Source organism: Notolepis coatsorum (genome assembly GCF_963971535.1).
Source record: "Notolepis coatsorum genome assembly, chromosome: 11".
Lineage (NCBI taxonomy): Eukaryota > Metazoa > Chordata > Actinopteri > Aulopiformes > Paralepididae > Notolepis > Notolepis coatsorum.
The window spans coordinates 35,986,690-36,009,189 of NC_140175.1; the positions used below are offsets into that span (position 1 = coordinate 35,986,690).

Genomic DNA, 22,500 nt, shown 5'->3' on the forward strand with positions numbered 1-22,500 from the left:
CCGCCACTGTTCCAGCACTCTGTTCCTCGGCTCCGACAGCGGCTACCCGGTGGACGACACCCTCGCCACCGCCACTGTTCCAGCACTCTGTTCCTCGGCTCCGACAGTCGGCTACCCGGTGGACGACACCCTCGCCACCGCCACTGTTCCAGCACTCTGTTCCTCGGCTCGGACAGCCAGCCACCCGGTGGCGATGCCCTCGCCCCGCTGCTGTCCCTGTACCATTACGCATACGCCTGGGTGAGTTTTGATTGTGATGTCACTCACCCAGCGTAATGCCTCTTGCCCCCGTTCCCGCTGCTGTTTCCTGTACCATTACGCATACGCCTGGGTGAGTTTTGATTGTGATGTCACTCACCCAGCGTAATGCCTCTTGCCCCCGTTCCCGCTGCTGTTCCTGTACCATTACGCATACGCCTGGGTGAGTTTTGATTGTGATGTCACTCACCCAGCGTATTGCCTCCTTTAGTTCTCACTTAGTTAGTAGTTTGGACATTTCATCTCCCACTCTGTTTTTGTTCTCACTTAGATAGTATTTTTGGACATTACATCTCCCCCTGTGTGTTAGTCACACGAAGATATTATTACTTTGTTACTTGGTTTATTTGGACTGTTCTGCATCTCCTCTGTTTGTTCCCTTTTGAATATTAACCCTCTCCTCTGTTCTGCAGAGCGGCCCAGATGTTTTCCCACCAGTCCCCAGTTCCTCCCTGTCCCCAGCCCGCCTCCGCGGGTCTCTGTCCCCAGTTCCTCCCTGTTCCCCAGCCCGCCTCCGCGGGCCTCAGTCCCCTCTGTCCCTAGTTCTCCCCTTTCTAGTTCCACCTAGTTCCTGGTCCCAAGTTCTCCCTTTCTAGTTCCACCTAGTTCCTTGTCCCTAGTTCTCCTAGTCCCCAGTTCTCCTGTTCCCTAGCTCTCCTTGTCCCGACTTCTCCTAGTCTCTAGTTCCTCTGTTCCTTTTACCTTCCCCTAGTGTTCCTTTAACCTTCCCCTAGCGTTCCTTTAATGTTTCCCCTAGCGTTCATTAACCTTCCCTTAGTGTTCCCTTTTCCTGCCCGCCTCTTAAAGGCACCTAGTTTTTTCCCCTCTTGTTATATTCCTGTATTTGTGTTCTCCCTTAAAGGGACAGTGCCCTTTTTCCCTGTCTCTCAATAAATATCTGTTTTCTTGGCAAACCATCATACCTGTCTTGTGTTGTGCGATTGGGGTCGGTTACAAACCATAACAGTACGACCCCACCAAATCGACGACCCCAGCCAGCACAGACGGTGTATGTTGAGTTTGCCTTTTTTTTTCTTGTTCCCTCTAGCTCCCCTCTAGCTTCCTTGTTAGCCTGTTTGACCCCCCTGCAGCTTGTTAGGCCTCTACTACCAGCATGGCCCTGTCTGCTAGCTTTGCCTCGGCGGCTAGCACAGCCTCTATGTTAATGCAGCCCTTACTGCTGGCATAGGCCCTGTAGCTAGCCATGCCCTGGCAGCTAACCCAGTCCCTCAGCAGAGCCCCAGTCTGCTAGCTTAGCCCCGGCTGCTAGCACAGCCTCTATGTTAATGCAGCCTTGCAGCTGGCATAGGCCCTGTAGCTAGCCAGGCCCAAGCAGCTAACCCGGTCCCTCTGCATGGCCTCCACTTTTTTGTGTAGTTTATCCCACTGCTAGGACTGCCCTTTCAGCTAGCAAGGTCAGTTTATCTCCCACTGCTAGGACTGCCTTTTCAGCTAGCAAGGTCAGTTTATCTCTCACTGCTAGGACTGCCTTTTCAGCTAGCAAGGTCAGTTTTCTCCCACTGCTAGGACTGCCTTTTCAGCTAGCAAGGTCAGTTTATCTCACACTGCTAGGACTGCCCTTCAGCTAGCAAGGTCAGTTTATCTCACACAGCTAGGACTGTCCTTCCAGCTAGCTTGTTCTCTCATGCTGGTCCAGCCCTGTCTGCCAGCCTAGCTCCGGCAGCTAGCGCAGCCTCTATGTTAATGTAGCAGTACAGCTGGCATAGGCCCTGTAGCTATCAGTGCCTTGGCAGCTACCCTTTCCCCCTGCTAGCCTAGCTCGGCAGCTAGCGCAGCCTCTATGTTGATGTAGCAGTACAGCTAGCATAGGCCCTGTAGCTATCAGTGCCCTGGCAGCTACCCTTTCCCTCTGCTAGCCTAGCTCTGGCAGCTTGCGCAGCCTCTATGTTGATGTAGCAGTACAGCTAGCATAGGCCCTGTAGCTATCAGTGCCCTGGCAGCTAACTTTCCCTCTGCTAGCCCTTTCCCGGTGCTACCATGGTTACCCCTTAGCTACCCTGCTTGCCCCTCAGTTTCTCTAGACCAGTTCTCTAGGCCAGTTCTCTAAACCAGTTCTCTAGACCGGTTCTCTAGGCCAGTTCTCTTGGCCAGTTCTCTAGGCCAGTTCTCTAGACCAGTTCCTCTAGACTAGTTCTCTGGACCCAGTTCCTCCTGACCCGGTTCCTCTAGGCCCGGTTTCCTCTAGGCCAGTTCCTCCTGTTGCCCCTCTGCTACCCTAGTTACCCCTCGGCGACCCTGTTTCTTTTGCTAGCCCCACTCTTGTGGTGGCTTCCCCTGCTGGCTTGGCCAGTACCTTTTGTTTTTGTCTTGTTTTGCCCCCTGCCACTCTGTCTGTATTTGTTTTGGGTCGCCAGGTGGCTCCCGTTGAGGGGGGGGTACTGTGAGGTTTTGTCCGCTGCTCACCAACTTTCTCTGTCTTCTTTAAGCCTACTGTTAGGAATTCCCTACTCACTCTCTCTAGCCCCCACCCTCTCGTTCTTTACTCTCGTTTACTCTCAGTGGCCACACCTGGACTATTATCAATTACCTCTCGCACCTGTGGTGGCAGGCTAATTAGTTCCCCTGTGGGCTTTAAATACCAGGGCTCTTCCCCTCGTTTCGGCGTGGGGTCGTGTTGTAAACATGCCGTATCATATTCTCAAACATCTAGACTCTTTCGGGAGGTCCTCTGTTCTGCCTATGCTGTATTGATTCTCCGGCGTAGAGATGTATGCTCCAGCCTTCGCCTGCTGTCGCCGTTGCCTGAGAGTGGGACTGGTCTGCGCTCCCTAGACTTCCACGGGAGGCATCCCAGTCATCCACTTCAGACCCCCCGCGCAGCTGTCGTCCTGACGCACATCCAGACCAGCGCCCGGCGTGAGACGAGGTGCAAGCTTTGGCCACCCGTCGCCGTTTGCCTGGAGGGAGACATTGTACTGCGCTCTCTAATCCTCTACGGGAGGTATTCCAGTGTTCCACTCCAGACCAGCGCGCCAGATGCGCTCAAGCCTTCGCCACCTGTCGCCGTTTGCCTGGAGGGAGACACTGTACTGCGCTCTCTAATCCTCTACGGGAGGTATTCCAGTGTTCCACTTCAGACCTTCGAGCTTGGCACGCTCTCCCGACCAGCGCGCAGACGCGCATCTCCTAGACCTTCGGGCTTGGCACGCTCTCCAGTCACCAGCGCGCAGCGCGCATCTGCAAGGGCTTGGCACGCTCTCCAGTCACCAGCGCGCAACGCGCATCTTCAAGGGCTTGGCACGCTCTCCAGTCTCCAGCGCGCAACGCGCATCTTCCAAGGATCCTCGTGCTTGGCACGCTCTCCAGTCACCAGCGCGCAACGCGCATCTGCAAGGGCTTGGCACGCTCTCCAGTCACCAGCGCGCAACGCGCATCTTCAAGGGCTTGGCACGCTCTCCAGTCTCCAACGCGCATTTTCCAAAGATCCTCGTGCTTGGCACACTCCTCCTCGCAGACGCACCCCGATGCGTCTCTCGGTTCCGACGCGCACACCAAGGTGTGGCGCGCCACTCTGTTCCTCGGCTCCGACAGCGGCTACCCGGTGGACGACACCCTCGCCACCGCCACTGTTCCAGCACTCTGTTCCTCGGCTCCGACAGCGGCTACCCGGTGGACGACACCCTCGCCACCGCCACTGTTCCAGCACTCTGTTCCTCGGCTCCGACAGCGGCTACCCGGTGGACGACACCCTCGCCACCGCCACTGTTCCAGCACTCTGTTCCTCGGCTCCGACAGTCGGCTACCCGGTGGACGACACCCTCGCCACCGCCACTGTTCCAGCACTCTGTTCCTCGGCTCGGACAGCCAGCCACCCGGTGGCGATGCCCTCGCCCCGCTGCTGTCCCTGTACCATTACGCATACGCCTGGGTGAGTTTTGATTGTGATGTCACTCACCCAGCGTAATGCCTCTTGCCCCCGTTCCCGCTGCTGTTTCCTGTACCATTACGCATACGCCTGGGTGAGTTTTGATTGTGATGTCACTCACCCAGCGTAATGCCTCTTGCCCCCGTTCCCGCTGCTGTTCCTGTACCATTACGCATACGCCTGGGTGAGTTTTGATTGTGATGTCACTCACCCAGCGTATTGCCTCCTTTAGTTCTCACTTAGTTAGTAGTTTGGACATTTCATCTCCCACTCTGTTTTTGTTCTCACTTAGATAGTATTTTTGGACATTACATCTCCCCCTGTGTGTTAGTCACACGAAGATATTATTACTTTGTTACTTGGTTTATTTGGACTGTTCTGCATCTCCTCTGTTTGTTCCCTTTTGAATATTAACCCTCTCCTCTGTTCTGCAGAGCGGCCCAGATGTTTTCCCACCAGTCCCCAGTTCCTCCCTGTCCCCAGCCCGCCTCCGCGGGTCTCTGTCCCCAGTTCCTCCCTGTTCCCCAGCCCGCCTCCGCGGGCCTCAGTCCCCTCTGTCCCTAGTTCTCCCCTTTCTAGTTCCACCTAGTTCCTGGTCCCAAGTTCTCCCTTTCTAGTTCCACCTAGTTCCTTGTCCCTAGTTCTCCTAGTCCCCAGTTCTCCTGTTCCCTAGCTCTCCTTGTCCCGACTTCTCCTAGTCTCTAGTTCCTCTGTTCCTTTTACCTTCCCCTAGTGTTCCTTTAACCTTCCCCTAGCGTTCCTTTAATGTTTCCCCTAGCGTTCATTAACCTTCCCTTAGTGTTCCCTTTTCCTGCCCGCCTCTTAAAGGCACCTAGTTTTTTCCCCTCTTGTTATATTCCTGTATTTGTGTTCTCCCTTAAAGGGACAGTGCCCTTTTTCCCTGTCTCTCAATAAATATCTGTTTTCTTGGCAAACCATCATACCTGTCTTGTGTTGTGCGATTGGGGTCGGTTACAAACCATAACAGTATTGCTTAGTGCACAGAAGCAGGCTTAGGTATGACATGGCTCAATGTTATCTATTGCAACTTGACTTGACTACATTCTATTGTTTACATTTTTTATTTAAATGTAGGTCTCACATGGTTAGTTGCGTTGTTATAGTGGATTTAAAATCAAATGCAAGCCTATCCCTGGAGCTGAAAAGAGACAGTTATTTCAACAACAACCTCATGACAATGATGACAGAGAGTTTGGAACCCAACTTGCTCGGGGAGATATAGTGGTTTGCACTCCAAATAAATCTACAAAGTCCTATTTAGAAAAAAAGATCAGTCAGTAGATGGCAAAATCATGGAATATTGAGACACTGTTGTATGTAAGATATGTAAGGCATGTCTCAAAACATGCACCCAAATTGCATTGTGCCTGTTTTATGAACTGTTCATGAATCCTTCTGGTATGTTCCGCCAGTGTTGTAGTACTGGAGTCGATTTTCAGGACTTGTGACTCGACTTGGACTTGAACACGGATGACTCGGACTTGGACTTGGACTCGATCATTGATGACTTTCGGACTCGGAAGCTGCAGGCGAGGACTTGTTAAATACTGATAAATACAGTTATTTATTTAATATATTTGTTTGCAATAGGCCCTAATCATTTGGCATAAGATATTGTTGGCTATATTAATGGCAAAATAAATAAACTTCCTTTGAAATGGTGACAGCTGTGTCATTTGATATGATATGATATGATACATTTATTTATATTGCGCCACTCAACCAATAGTTACATCAGCCCGGGGCGCTAGCAAGCAGAGGTTTGGTCTTGCACCATTGGTTTGCCCTATGGTGGACATAATGTGCACAGGCTGAAAGCTGATGAATTCTGACATGTAATATAAAATATTCAATGTGTATGTTCGAACATACTGTATGTGTTTTTTCTTCTTCTTTAGAATCAATAATCATTTTTAGTACATCTTGACAGCCCTACAGGGAACGACGGGGCAGAACGGCGGAGTCGGTGGTCAATGAGCATCCTGCCGCACATGGCGCGTGAAACACTAGAGCCTCTCTGTGGTGTACTCTCCCACACCGTCCCCGATGCCCGGAAAATCCCATCTATATTCTCATTATAGGTCTTAATTTGCTAACTGCGCTTTTAAATCCAGCCTAATCAGTGGGCGAATGAGAACGCAAATGGGGCTGAAAAGACTAGATTTAGCTATTTCACTTTTGATTGATTCTGAACTCGTCGTAAATGATCAAACTTGTATTGTTTTTAACGTCGCTTCCTTGTTGTTTGTTTGGCCCTCTGTTCCAGGGAGTAGCTTTGTGGTGAGTCTGGGGAGCGTCCTGGATGTTTCCAATTGGCTGAACCCAGCGAAGCTGACACTGTACTACCAGACCAACTCCTCCACCCAGTGGGTGAGAGACTACTGTGGACAGAGGACCACGGAGCCCTGCGAGCAGCTCTGTGAGCAAGACACCGGTGAGTGGGTAATAGAGACAAGATAAGAAAGTACAAAACATTCCTTTATTGATCCACTTTGGGAAATGTGGCCATCACAGCAGCATGGTGGGGGGGGGGGGGGGGGGGGGGGGTACAGGTCTGAGCATGGTAATAGAAGAAAGACATACATAATATGCAAATTTGTAGGCAATATATATATATTATAGGCAATACAATTACATCGGCATATAAAATGTCAGACAAATTTGTAAACAAGGGTGCAGATGAGGGTCTGTGTGACATATTGGTCACAATATACGTTACAATACATTAAATAGAGCCAATAAATAAAACAATTGAATCTGAATATATACACAAGGTGCAGGCAGGCACGTTGGAACTTTAAATCGGTGCGGCCTTTGAGATTTTATTGAAATTTTTGTGCAGTGGAGAAAAACAGAGTCGGGACACATTTCCTTTAGTCTAGCCTGTACCCCCCAGACATGTTGCTGGCCCCGTCAAAACAGTATCCTATCAGCCTCTCCATGGGCAGGTCGAGGCATAAAAGAATGTCCAAAAGAACCCCAAAAGAAGTTCTGAGCTTCCAAGTTGTCATCTGCGAACTGTATATTACACGAGAATTGTTCTTTTCCAGTGACATATTTGGTTCCGTCAGCGCTCAAGCCAAAGAATGGGCTTTTGGATGCTTTGCCTCTAATTTGTCGCTGAATATCATGGGCAAACAGCTGTAAGATTTCGTTTTGGATGTTGTTGGACATCCAGTTGTCTCTCTTTTGGAGCCAATTCTTCAACTCGGGATCAGACTCGGTGCGCACTCTTTCCATCATCAGCTGCCATAACACCCCATCCCTATTTGCATCACCCCTCAGTGGAAGCCCCTGGCGCCCGAGGGGGGGTATAGGGGAACAGACTCAGTTAACTCTTCAATACCTGATGCTGAGGCTGAACCTGTCGTCTCTGTCTCTCTCTGACGTTTATCAGATTTAGTGGGACTGTCACTGGGACCGGCGGGACGTTTCGAAAAGAAATCTGATATTTTTATTTTCTGCGAGTGAGACATTCTGTGCTAGCAAAGTCTGACTACTAGCTAAAATTTACTGACTGCGCAAGCACTGTATCACAGTAGCTCAGTGGTTCGTGGCGCGTGGGAAGGGCGGGAGACGGGAGGTGAATACAATTAGTTGTTTCACCTGTCATTCAATCAGTCTGTGACAGTCTGTCATCACTCGAAAATCTACTCTGCTGCAATCTTGTCGGTTTTACACGTATGATTGTGTATGTACAGTAGTGTAATGAATGAATGAAAACTTTATTTAACAGATTGGAGAATGGCTACAATACAGTACGGCTCAATACACACAATATTAAAATGGTGAAGTGCTTTGAGCAGGATAAACGTATAATATACAGTGTTACAGTTATACAGTTACAGTATATAATATACAAATATATAAATACTGTCATAAAAAAAAAACATAAAAAAAAATGTATTCTTTGCAATAACTGAGGGGGGGGTGCTGCCACACCCCCCGCACCCCCCCTTCCAACGTGCCTGGGTGCAGGTGAAGGTCTGTACCCTATCGTATATGTTATAGTCTGTGCAGGTTTTGGTGGTTAGTTGTCAGACATTCCTAATAGCTCTCAAGTTCTTAAACTGTTAGTTATCCAGCTGCTGGCAGCAGTCCATGCCCCTGATTGTGGAGCCTGATGGCCACCGGCACAAAGGACTGGCCGAGGTGGTGAGTGGAGTGTCGGGGGGGTATGAGTCTGTGGCTGAACGTGCTCTTAATCTTGGCTAGCTCCTCAAATATGCGCACACAGACACGCAAGTGTGTCATATTTGAATACCTCACGTGGCTCACAGTGTTTATTCATATAAGTTAGTTTCCAGAGGAACAATGTTTTCAAACGTTATTATCTAAAGATGTTAGTGTTTTGTGTTCAAAGACGGTAGATGTTGAGTAGTTTCTTGTGATATATCACACTCCAAGTGATTTAGATTGATTTCGCAAACTGCAAATGCATGGCCTGTCCAAATAATAAAAAAAAAATGACTTATATGGTTTTTCAGTGCAAGGGTTCATTAAAAAGAAGTGTGACGTCCTATAGATGCACCATCCTTATTTCAGATTATTTCTCTCATAAGTAATTTTCCTGACAGTATGAGACAAGGAATTATTAACTCCTTTCCACAAGGAAACAGATGGACACATATCGCTGTGGGTTTCGTATCCACATAGCGTGGGAAAATAAAGAAGTTGAAATGTGTGCTAATCTTTGAACCGACTAATTAGAACGTGGTGCAAGTCAGTGTAAGATGGGCTTAACAATACCTTCACGTTAATCATCTACCAGTCTGTTTGCAATTACCGACTGCGACTTTACAACTGGAGGTACAAAACTGAACTAATGGATATGTCTTCCATTAAACGTGGAGCCAAATGGCAGCCTCGTTATTACAGTACATGCCGGTGTCTCTCGGCCTCTGCCTTCCCCAGTGAGAGCAGAGAGTCACGGGTTCCAGCGGACTGTCTGTCTGGGGTCAGGGTTCACCACCGCTTGCTCCTGAGGGAATCTCCATGGCAAATACACTTTATTTGCTCTTGACCTTCAGCGTTAAGCCTTGGCTCTCTCTCTCTCTCTCTCTCTCTCTCTCTCTCTCTCTCTCTCTCTCTCTCTCTCTCTCTCTCTCTCTCTCTCTCTCTCTCTCTCTCTCCAAGACCCTGATAGGATCCCTATAGATAAGGAGACCAATGTCACCAGTGAGAGGGTGGACCGTATTACCGTCCATCCACTTGACTCCACACACAGGGGGGGAGGGGGGGTCATCTGGTAATCGGAAGGTTCCTCGTTCGATTCCCACTCCTCCCGAGCAGTGTGTCGAAGTGTCCTTGAGTCCTCCACCGTCGGTGTGTGAATGTGAGGGAACAAATTGTAAAGCGATTTGGATAAAAGCGCTATATAAGCGCACCGTTTACCATTTACCATTTACACACATGTGCAATGCACGGTTAGCATTGAGCTAACCGCTAACACTGAGATTTAGACCGGCTGATGATCCCGCTCTGCTCTGAACTCGTTCCCAGGGCTTATTTTTACTAACTGTTCCTCGGTTCTGTACTGAACTGGGAAGAAGGGCGTTCAGATATGCAGCTCCCTCCACCTGGAATCAGCTACAAAACCACCTGAACTTGCATGAGCTGGTCTCACTGGTTGCTTTTAAAACCCTTCTAAGCAATATGGAATGCAGCACATCTGGCTGCAGATGTTTTGACTGACTATAAATGGTTCTGTGAATTGTCCTTGTTTTTGTTTTAATTGCTATATGTTTGTTTTTTAAATAGTTTTCGCCTGTAAATGTGAAATTGTAACTGTGCTGCTGCCTATCTTGGCCAGGACGCGTGTATGCTTTCTACAACGCAGTTGGGCCATTTGCGATTCTGATTGGCCACTGACGTTTCTGGTCATGTGACATGTGCGCCCAATAGCGTGACGAGCTGTGTCTTTGCCCATTTCCGCGTCGAACAGCCTGCAAAGCACCTGCCGTTCTATCGCCATGCTCTAAGACAAACTCTAACCTTAACCAACTTCGAAAGAGCGCCTAAGCTTAACCAGTGTAGACACTTGCGGTCCCAGGATTGGGCATACATGTCACATGACCAGAAATGACCTGGCCAATCAGAATCGCAAATCGCCCGACTACGTTGTAGAAAGCATACAAGCGCCCAGGACGCTCTTGTAAAAGAGATTTTTAATCTCAATGAGACTTTTTCCTGGTTAAATAAAGGTTAAATACTTTTATTTTTTTTACTCCATGAAATACTTGTTTTCTTTACCAAATGACGGGGGGTGGGAGATGATGAATTAGCGTGCGGCTAAGTAAATAGTAAGAGTTAACGCTTCAACTTCATGTTGAAGGTGAGATCAGTGGAATGGGACGGTCACACTCGGATGAGTTCTGCTGCGTCCACACAAAAAAACATGCAAGGCTCTGCTGAGACGGAGAGAAAAGAGACTCTAGAGATAGTGTATCAGGGGCTTACAGAGGATTGCGAGGGCAAGCGTTCTCTTTTGGAAATAAAGTGGGGGTCACCTATGGGGCGACAGTGGCTCGGGAGGTAGAGCAGTCGCCTGGCAATCCGGAGGTTCCCGGTTCCATTCCCGCTCCTGGGCAGCCCTCCGGAACATTCTGCAACTCATGGCAGCTTCCATGGGCCGTGTGACACCGTCAGGGGCACTCTCTCTTGATTCAGACAAAGCTATTCAACTTCCACTTTGCGTTTAAACTATTGACACCACCTGCCATTCTGCAGATCAGCCGGCATGTCGGATGGATAAATCACTGGGAGCGTATATACACACATTTGCATAACCACTCCATCTTGCTCCGCCTGCGTGCACTTTGCCACCCCCAGCTGTCTGGCCAACTTTATAGTGGAATCATAATTCGGACAATGGCTCGTACTTATTCAATCAGTCAACACGGACCACTCTGGCAAAAGTAATGGGTCGTGGTCCACATTTATGAGCTTTTAACGTCAGTGGCGAACAAAAGAGCCAGCAGACGTATCCTTTAATGGCAGTTAAGAGTCAATGGCTTGGAGAGCCATCACCACACCGTAGTCCTTGTGACTCACTGTGTGGAGAAGGTGCGCGGAATGATTGATTCACCAGATGTGTACATTTCATTCACTCACTCATCTAATCTTTCAATTACAGACAACTTAGCGGCCGGTGCTCGTTTGAAGGGCCATTGTCATGCAAATGTGTTGGGGGTGCAACACTCTCTTCTCTAAATCTGGTAGATTGAGTGGAGTTATTTCCCCCCGTCGGCCATCTTGTGGGGGAACAGATCATTAGCTTCATCACACCGGGTAGGGCTTGAATAATTGCAATTAACTTATTTTGATGTGAAAGAGGTTCTTGGTACAAAGGGACATGCCTTATTCGGAAGGTATGCAGTACAAATAGAATAGTGAGGATGCCGGTCGAAATTAGAACCCTAATGATGTGATCTGTACGGACAATGTGTGCATCCAAACTGCACTCAAACAGTGACCCGATTTGCATGGGTCATAACCATGGTTCACACTACATGTTTTGCACAGGAATGCACAGGATGTTTGGCCTTCCTGATTGGATTTGACCTCTTAAGCACGATCAACCCGGTACCGATACGATATTTATTTCACGTCATAAATATACCAATACAGTATTACTGGGAATACATTTCCTGAGGTCCATAGATCTCCCTAGATAACAATAACATGCAACTGGACCTTGTAGAAGTGGAGCAATATTCCATTTACTTAGGCATGTATTTTTGGCGGATTTTCAGAAAATAGGCTCCAGGCTTAAGAGGTTAAGCCCTAGTCATATTTTCAGAAAATTCGCCTACAAGTACATACCCAAGTAAATGGAAGATTGCTCCACTTCTACAAGGTCCAGTTGCATGCTATTGGTATCTAGGGACATCTATGGACCTCAGGGAATGTATTCCCAGTGTCAGAAATATTCTGTCTATTACTAGGCTTGCTTAAATTGTGATGAAATAATGAGGATATAATATGAATTATGATTTTTATTTGCATCTTTGACAGTGAATAACACGATGCTAATAATGACTAGACATGAAGAACTGCCACTGATCTCGTTCAGTACCTTCTTGAGATCATGTGTACACAAAATCTAAGGAAATGAATAAAGGGAAGATGATTAAACAGAAGGTTCTGTAGATACAGTACTGAATTCTCCCATCCGGGCCAATGCAATTTGAAATTTATATAATATAGAATAGCAGGCTTATAAATTACCTTATTATAGCCAATTCGCACATGTATATATATTAGAGCTGGGCCGTTAACGGCGTTAACGTGCTGCGTTAACGCTATACTAGTATTGCGCGATAATATAATTAACGCATTAATCTAAAAAAAAAATAAAAATAATAATGTTTACCTTTATTTACCCAGGGTAGGTTCGCTGAGCACAGATGCTCTTTTTCAGGAACGCCCTGCTTCACATTCACTCAGTTCCATTCACACCTGGGAGCTGCCCAGTACAAGTTGACACCATTGGCCACTGAGCAACTCCACTGGAGCAGTTGATTCAAGCCATGTCACATAGTTCAAGTTTGAAATGATTCTTTCTGTTTTGCTCCTGAGAGTGTGCTAGATACTGTACTGTACTGGTAATATTATTTATTTATGTTAACTTCTGAATAAAACAACTTATTAAACACAAGTACATCTTATTGAACATTATTTTGATATTTCATTACCAATTATCATAGCAAAACAGCTTTTTCAAACAGTCTGTAATGCATTTTTGAAACGGGAGATGGGCTCATGGTGTAATGGGCCACCTGGCCTGAGAAACATAAGGAGGAAAGAAAAAGTAAGGACTTACTTCTGGTCATTATTTGGGTAGAACACACATATTTTGAATGCCTTCGGCAGGTTTTTTATTGCAGATAGATTAATCTAGATTAAAAAAATTAATCTATGCCCACCTCTAATATATATATATATCAAATGCCTGAGTTCAATTTGGATTTAGTATCACCAGGTGTGCATAATAACAGATAATGAAATCTACTGTAATCGACTGTACCTTTTTATCAGGGTGCAACCGTTTTGAAACTAATTTCAAATCTAATTGTTGCTGCATGTTAAAAATAAGGAAGATAACTAACTGCGCTTCAATATTTGTCTGAGAGGATCCAGCGGGGAGATGTTCAAGAAGGTGGTGATGGGGAAGGTGGATGGAAAGAGAGGAAGTGGAAGACCAAGAAGAGGCTGGGTAGACGACGTCTGTGATTGGAGTGGAGTGAGAGGCGGAGTCACAGAGTTGGAGAGAAGAAGTGGGGACAGAATGGGTTGGAGAGTGACGAAGAAGCCACCTGATGATGAGTGCCACCATCAGGCCAACTTTCAATTTTCAAATAAGAGTTAGCCAGCTAGCACCGCCCAGTGACCGGTGTTTATTTCAGTCGACTAACAACGTTAGCTCTTGTCATTCACCCATTACTAAATCTAGCCATGCCCATGTTGGCTGTTTTCCACCCTTTGCATTGCTGTCAAATATTTTTACTACAAAGGTAGATTGCTATGGCAGTGAACTATAGATTGCTAACGTTAGTTAGAATTCAGCATCACATAAAGGGAATAGCACACTATTGGCATTGGTCAGCACTATGAAGTACCATAGGCTTACCTTGTCAATGGACCTGGACAGATTTGTTAAATCAGAATATCGAGTAGTGGTCCAGAGATTGTTTAGTCCCGCAGCCGGTTTGTCAAAAATAAACCTCTTGAATCTTGAAACATATCCAACAAAACAATTGTCCTCTGTTAGCCGAACCAGTTAGCCATTCCAGTTCACTTAACGTTATAGTTATCGACATTAAAAGTACGTTGTCCCTTCCCGGCTCTTGCCTGAACAATGCAGAGCTGTGGTGTCAGCCTTCCTTTTGCTTTGATGAGCAATTGTTGTTCAAAAGTCAATTTAGTCAAATCATTTAGTAAGAGATTGTCGACAATATCTCCGGCGTCGCCTTCCTCCATTCTTATTGTTGTTTGACAGTTTGATTGCAATGCTAGCTACTAGAAAATTCTAACGAGGCCGCAAGGCGATGACGTTGTCACGTTTAGCTTTTAATTTGATTTGATTGGTCCTGAACTTCTGGCCCAGCCGCCAAAGGCTGAGGCAGCCAGATTCTAGTGGAATCCCCACCTACCAGGCTGGTGACCAACCCCATTGAATTAAGCTTGAATCTTATTGGCTAATAATATGGTAAGGGACGCCAGAAAAAGACAACCAGGCCTGGCTTCAAAGCCTTCCATGTCAATCAAAATAATGCTACCAGCAGTGTACCTGGGCTCAGTGGGCTGCCTCAGTGTTAGAGAGTGGGCGCAGTTTTGCTTGTTCGGTTAATATCTCCAGGAGGGAGAAAATGATTATAACACAGAGATGAAAAATAAAGATTTTTTTTATTATTGTAAACTATATAAAAAATAAATATATATATATATATATATTTCTTTATTATTTTTTTTTTTTACTGGTCATATTTTTGGGGGCGCTTGGCTTCCCTTGGCTTCCGTGAATATTCGCCACTGCTACCATTGCGCTATTCTCACAAAACTAAAAGCATGAACACGTAACGGCTTGTCCGATAACAATGATGACGTTTGAAACGTGTTGTCCCTTTGTGATGATCCAACTGATGGTATCAATATGTACTATTTAGATAGTTGACAAGCCAAACCGTTATGACCCTCACATCACATTTTGGGGAAAATGTAAGGTAAACAGGAAGTCCTTTGCACCAGACGTGAAAAACATGTTGGTCTTTCGACTGAGTGATGTGAGGTAATATCGCCCTCGTTGATGCATAAAACATGTATTTACAGCCTGGGTCTATTGATACTGGCATTATTGACAAGCGGGGAGCTTGTTAAGCCTTGGCAGAGGTCTGAACTCTAGCGAGTGCATTCTTCTGGTCCCGAGGTGGTTGATTATATCAGGACACAGTCTTGCCCCCTTTAACTCATGCTGAGTATCGTCCCGGAGGAATGGCTGTTAATTCTCCGCTGTCGCACATCGGAACGTGATTTGAAACGGTTTCTATCCTAGGTTGTAATCTCATCAGATAAATGGATTCGACCACAGGAAAAAAGGTGCATGGTGTACGTTATGTTATAGCCATAAGTCATATATTTATGTATCATATCGACAAAAGTCCAAAACAAACGTTGCAAACCAGGAGTTGAACCAACAATTGCAGTTCATTACAGTCGCAGGCGAGTGCTCTTGTAGCCGGTGTGATCTTGTCTGCGTTGTGTTTAAAGTCGATTCGACCCCTGTTAAGGGATCGCCCTGAGTGGGAGTTGAACCCCGGACGCCGGCGCCGCGGGCGGCATCACAGACCACTAAGCAAGAAGTGAATTCACTGCTTGCTTCCGGGTCTGGATGCCTCTGGGGAGTGAGTTTTACTTGCAGTACCGCTTACCATCCACAGCCACGTCACTACTTGTGCCCGTGACTGTGGATATACTGCGGTACCTCCGTTACACTCTCACCACTATCTAACTATTATTTTTTTATCCACTTTTTCTCCTTATTTTCTATTTGTTCTCCCATCCCAATTTCGTGTTTCCAATTCTCCCCTCCCCTGTCTTTTTTTTCAACAAATGTTTCCCCTTTTTTAACATAAAACTAGACACACAATACATTGACGAAATCCACAATAAATCACAGGACTATGACCGACATAATAATAACAATAATGACTGTCCAGTACTTAAATAAAAAAATAAAATAAACTACTACTAATACAATACAATACAATACATATGCTCTTGCTTGCTCTTCACTCTTTCCTTCTCCTTCCCTTCCCCCCCACCCCCCCCTCAGGACCCCCTCTTGGACTATCCATCCATTATTCCGTTTAACGCCAGGGATTACAAGTTCATATGCTATCCTTTATCTTCTCCACCACCTCTAACCATATTGCTATGCTGGCTTCATTAACACCTAAAATTTGTGCAGTAGATATCTCTAGATAAATCACATTGAGATAGGTAAGAACCCATACCTTCCGGCACATTATATCCGGTTGAATCCAGCGTGATGCTATCAGCTTTTTGGCAGCCGTGAGACCGGACAAAATTAGTCTCTTTACATGTACATAGGTTGATAACTGAGAAACATCATTCAACAACAATACAGAAGGCAGTACAGGTATGGTCAGAAATAAAAATCCCCTCCCCTGTCTTGAACGTTGCTCGACTATGCCCCCCACTGGTCGGTTGTAGGGAGGATAGAAGCCTTGCATCACGTGTCCCCTCCGGTACATGAGGAGGCAGCCTGTCACATCTTTTCACCTGCCAGCGCGGACTCTCAATGGCGAGGTGTAACGCATGGGAGGCTCACACTACCCCAGATACTTCCTGTCTCTGCTGTGCAGGCGTCCCCCAACCGACCTGTCGCTGTCCACAACGTCCAAATTACCACCCATCGACTTCCACCCGCTGGCTCTGCCAATTGAGCCAATATGACGGCCGGCCCAAGCCGGAGGCAATGCTGACACCGGGATTCGGGACCGGAGTCTCTTGCATTGGTGACGAGCGCAATCCGCCACCCAGCCGCCTACTATCTAACTATTATTATAGTTAATAATTATGGTTATTTTCAACATTTATTTTCAGAAGATTTGCCTAAAAGTACATACATAAATGGAAGATTGCTCTGTAAAATTGCTCAATACAATATACATTTTGACTGCTGTTTTGATATGGTTAGGGTCTTTACTCTTGGCTACATTGAAAAAGAAACGCAACATTAATTAATACGGACTATATTGATCTATTTATGATGTGAAATACATCTCAACCCGGTACCGGGCTGATCGGTCTTAACACTTTCAGCGCCAGCCGTTTTATCCATCCTTGTAGTCAATGGGCCACACTTTAAAATATAGGGATTTTCACTGATGTTTGCAGGGCTATATCGATATTCTATATTAGAGCTATGGAGACAATACTATGGCTCATTTGACAGTCACTATCTATCTATATTAAGAGTACATTTTTTCATTTATACGTTCGCGTGAATTTTTTTATTTTGCTAAAGGCGTTCGTGCTGCTCGCCTGGACATGTTACTATTTCCAAATCAAAGGTATATAATAGGTATTATGTTTTATCATGAATGCATCAAAGGGGGGGCGGGGGGCGTTTTTTGATGCTCTGATCGTCAGCAACAGCATTTTTTGTAATACTACATACGTTGATCGTTGCGATCGATTGCACTGCAGTGCACTGCACTCTCCGCATCTCAGAATGAGTCCCAATGATACACCGAGGTACGTGAGACTGTAATGAATAAAAAAATCAAATAAAAGAAAAAAACTATGAAAACTATCGAAAACCCGACTATACTCAGGTTTTTATGGCGAGATAACCCGACTATAGTTGTGGTTGGCCGTGAATGAGTTAAGGGGTTGATACATAACGTTAGGGTTCAGGTTAGGGTTTGATCCCCAGCATAGGAACTTAAATGTTTTCTGAAAACATAAAAAGTTTAATAATTTTGAATATGTAATATATATTGTGACGAGCCTGGTGGTGTTCAGACTCGTCACAGTTAAAAAATATATAATTCAAATGTCCACATAAGTGCAATATCAATCAATACGAATATTTATTGAATCAAGGCAGAATATAGTCCGATGGGCAAAGACAATGGTCGTAATACAGCCCGAACACAAAACAGACTCTCGTACAGAAAAAGGATTGTTCAATACTCAGAGTAGTCGTCCGGTCCAGGGTCAGTACACAAGGGGGTTTCTCAGCCAGTCTAGGGTCCAGTACACAATGAACACCTTCTCGCCTTCACCTCTCCTCTCCTCTCACCTCGCAAAACTCTGTACATAAACAATCTCTCTCAATAAAACACTCCTACCGCACCTCCTCTCAACTCAACTCTATCTGACCTAGTGTATTATAGTGTGTGTGTATGGTGTATGTGCGTGTGGTATGTGGGTGATCTAATGGTGCACAGGTGTGTTCTATCAGTACTAATCAGCTGCCTAATTGCTTCCACTCCTCCCGTGGCAGTAGTATCGCCCGTCCGTCACATATCCATGAGACAGGGGGATGATATCTGCCACAATATATACTTATATTACGTAAATATATTACTAATGGCTACATAATGCACATGATGTACCTGGTTTCCCGTGGTTGATTAGTACTTAATAAAAAATTACCTAATTTAAGTGAGATCGGGCTGAATATTTTGCCGGTTCCATTTTGGGATCACTTAGTGTTATCCTGAAGAAGCCCAGATGGTAGTGTGATGACATTTATATGTTCCCTCAAGTGGGCTAAGTCCCTGGCGGGTCCACTGGCCAACGGCATGCAGAGTAAGCTCATTAGAATGGATTACACGCGGTAATGTATGTGAAATTTATGTCACCGTGGTCAAGGTCATGTTGAGGGCTGATGCATAATGTAATATAGGCCCAGGCACTCAACTTAGCACACACATGAACTGCAAAAGATGGAGTGTTGGCACCCGTGGTCCACATGCGCATACAGTACATTAATGTGTGTGTGTGTGAGCGTGCGTGTTTGTGTGTGTGTGTTTAATAATAATAATAATGGCTTGGATTTATATAGCGCTCTTCATGACACCCAGAGCGCTTATGTGTGTGTGTGTGTGTGTGTGTGTGTGTGTGTGTGTGTGTGAGATATATATATATATATATATATATATATATATATATATATATATATATATATATATATATATATATATATATATATATATATATATATATATATATATATATATATATATATATATATATATATTATAGAGAGAGAGATATAGATAGAGAGATATAGAGAGAGATAGAACATGCATCAACATGAGGGCATTGAGGCAATCGTTTACATATTACAGCCAATCTCTCCCATCGCTCTCTCTTTCTCTCAATATACAGGTGGAAAGGTCATACTCTATCTCGCTGTGTTCCCCCTCTATTTATTTTTACCTTTCTCTACCTCCTTCTCTTTCACCAGTATGATTACCCTGCTCTATAACTACTCTCACACACGCATAAACATGCACACACCCAAACACAACTCACATGTACATGTCCCCCATTTGTGTTTACAACCATTATCTCTCTTAGTATTTCTCTTTATTTCTTGATGGACACCAGAGATATATACATATATACAATGTGATATACACAATAAAAACCTATACTGCTATATACGGTGGACAGCTAACATGCTATGTACACGGCACAAATAGAAGTGAAGAACGTGCCACGCTGGCCTCAAAAAAGCTGTGAGGGAATGAGTCGACTTGAGGAAAACAAAGCTCCACAAAAAAACTGAATAAAAAACGATCATCAAATTACATAATACAAATATAATCATGCATGTTCCTCCCGGAGCCCGGAGTTGAGTCTAACAAATCAGCAACGTGTGCTTTAGTGGGAGCCCAACCTGTGCAGCACCAAAAGGTGTTCTCATGCAACATCCAAACATTTTCCTGTGAAACATGAAGTGAAAACAAACGTTCCACACAGTCCAAATACAAACATATTGTTTATAAGAATATAGATGAAATATATGTACACAAAGGAAAGGCATGCATGAAACTGGACTTGAATACGTCTTTATTTGTCGTGACGTGGGGCCGCACCCGGGGACCGATCCATTGTGCTCCTGTTCGTCTTCGTCGGGGACGCCACAGCGTTAGCGATCTGTTCTGCATGTTTTTCCATTGGGTTTGTCTCTTTTTCTGGAGGGGAAACCCTTGCGAGCCCTGGGAGAACATGCAAACTCCACACAGAAAGGCCCAGGAGATACCTGGTCTGGGTACCTGGCCACCCGATAACCTGGTCCCCAAGCGGGAATCGAACCCAGGGCCTTCTTGCTGTGAGGTAACAGTGTTAACCACTACACCACCGTGCCACCCAGGAAACAATGCCATACAATATTTGTGGCAGTTACACACTCTTAATGTGATCATGTCTGTCTGAATCATAGGCCTGGATGGCATGGAGCTAGCTACTTAGCTAACCTGCAAACCCTATTTATCTGTGTTCTTCCTAATTTTTATGATTTCTCCTGCTGTGATTTTCTCCTGTTAATCGTGTGTATTTCAGAGTAGGTCTCCAAAGTGCTAAACAATCATCATTGTGTCCACCGCTGGTGATTTGCATTGTGCATTCTCTTGCACATTCCCTATTCAAAATATAAAATCCATATAAACAATATGGGTTAAATAATGTGTAGGTAATGTTGCAGAGTAAATAACTTAACTTTGAATTTTTGTTTTACCAGGAGAGCGATGGGAGAGTCAAAGGGTTTGTTCACAGAAGGGTGGTATAACAGACTAACTAGTGTTAGTTGGATAGTGGTCACGTCTCAAATCATAATAGGCTATGCATGCACATAACTACTTACAGTAGTAAGACAACTTAGCATGAAGCTACTGTAAGCATGAGCATGATACTCTCCAATACATAAACTAGCATAAACAACATAGTGACTTCTTTATCAGGGGCATAGGACAGAGGTTCCGAACTGCTGACGGGGAGCATGGTAATTGCTAGTAGATAGCTAAGCTGATTGATTGATTGAAAACTTTATTAACAGATTGCAGAATGGGTACAATACAGTACAGCTCAATACACACAATTGTTAAGGGGATGCAGACCAGAGAAAGACTTCCGTCTTGTTTACATCAGGGTCCCCCATTTTCAACTCATCAGGACATATATGACATACATGACATACTACATGCTACATCCAACATTTATGACATACCAGATTTGCAAATACAGTACTGTTTGTGATACAAAAAGAGTCAAGAAAAGGGAGTATATACATTTGACGTAATATTGACAACCATACTGGGTAATTTACATTTGAGGGGGTTGGGGGGGGGAAACACTGTACAAACAAGCAAAACTGTACATTGGGGGGGGGGGGGGGGGGAGACACTGTACAAACAAGCAAACCTGTACATTGGAATATTGACAAAACCATACTAGGTAAATGACTGTACATTGGAGGGGGTTGGGTTAGGACATTTACAGGGGCCAGTTTCGAATTGCAGTCTCCCGTAGGTGTCCCTTGAGAGTGGTTTTGAAAGTGGGTAGTGATTCACATTCCTTTACAGCTTTGGGTAGGGCGTTCCACATTGATGTGGCATAATTGCTAAACGTGTTTAGTCCCTTGTTTGAGCCGAATCTGGGTTTAACATGATTTGTGGAGCTCCCTCTGGTGTTGTGATCGTGGTATTCACTGACCTTTGGGAAGTATTTTGACATGTACATGGGTACCTTGGTCGTGTAGTGTATCTTGTAGACCAGGCCCATTGCAAGTTGCTGTACTCTGTCGTCTACTCTAAGCCATCCTAGGTTGTCAAAGTGGGCAGGGGTGAGGTGGGTTCTAGGAGTAAGGTCAAGCAGTAGTCTGACCAGTTTGTTTTGAGATGTTTGTAATTTTGTTTTTAGCGCATTTGAGGTGCTTTGGTACCATGAGGTGCAAGCACGTAGTACCCTTGAATGAGTGCTCCTGCCAGAGTCTTCAGGGTATTCTTGTTTACCAGAGAGGAGATCCGGTACAAGAATCGAGTTTGTTGGTTGACTTTTTTTATTACATTGGATGCCATTTTGTCACAGGAGAGATTAGCCTCTAGGATGGAACCCAGGTAGGTAATTTCATCTTTCCTTGTGACAATATTGTCACCCACTGTAACTGAGAAGCCATCAGTCTTTCTGAGTTTGTTATTTGAACCGAAGAGAATGGACTCTGTTTTGCCCATGTGTAATGATTTGTTATCAGCGAGCCATATGCAGATTTTGCCTAGTTCCGAGCTGAGGGTTTTTTCAACCTGTAACTTGTTCTTCTCAGAGACCAGCAGGGCTGAGTCGTCCGCAAACAGGAACAAGTTGCAGTCACAAGCTGACAACATGACATTTGCATAAATTAGGAACAGTAGCGGTCCTAGTATGCTTCCTTGTGGAACACCACAGCTCACTGTGAGGGGGGGGGGGGGGGATAGGGTACCGTTTACCTCCACCATCTGTTCCCTCCCCTCAAGGTAGGATTGCATCCAGCTCACTGATAGACTATCAAAACCAATTGTTTTTAGCTTGTCAATCAGAATGGAGTGATTGACAGTGTCGAAGGCCTTTTGTAGGTCCAGCATGACCATGCCGCAGTATTTGCCCGCGTCCACCTCTTGTTTGATGTGGTCGTTCAAATAGAGAAGGCATGTGTCAGTGGAGTGGGATGTTCTGAAGCCAGATTGGAATTCGTAGATTAGATTTTTTTCCGCTAGGTACTTTTCGACCTGTTCGTAGACAATTTTTTCCATGACTTTCGA

At 45.3% G+C, this 22,500-nt stretch overlaps 1 protein-coding gene across 1 annotated transcript in view; it reads left to right on the forward strand.

Annotated features, from left to right (window-relative positions):
* Positions 1-22,500, forward strand: part of LOC311237093 (astrotactin-2-like) — a gene marked incomplete at both ends in the record, with an annotated part of 729,417 nt that overhangs the window by 483,890 nt on the left and 223,027 nt on the right. Inside the window, 1 exon segment of the mRNA XM_084324899.1 lies at positions 6,432-6,599. Coding sequence (XP_084181025.1) covers positions 6,432-6,599 — 168 coding nt within the window.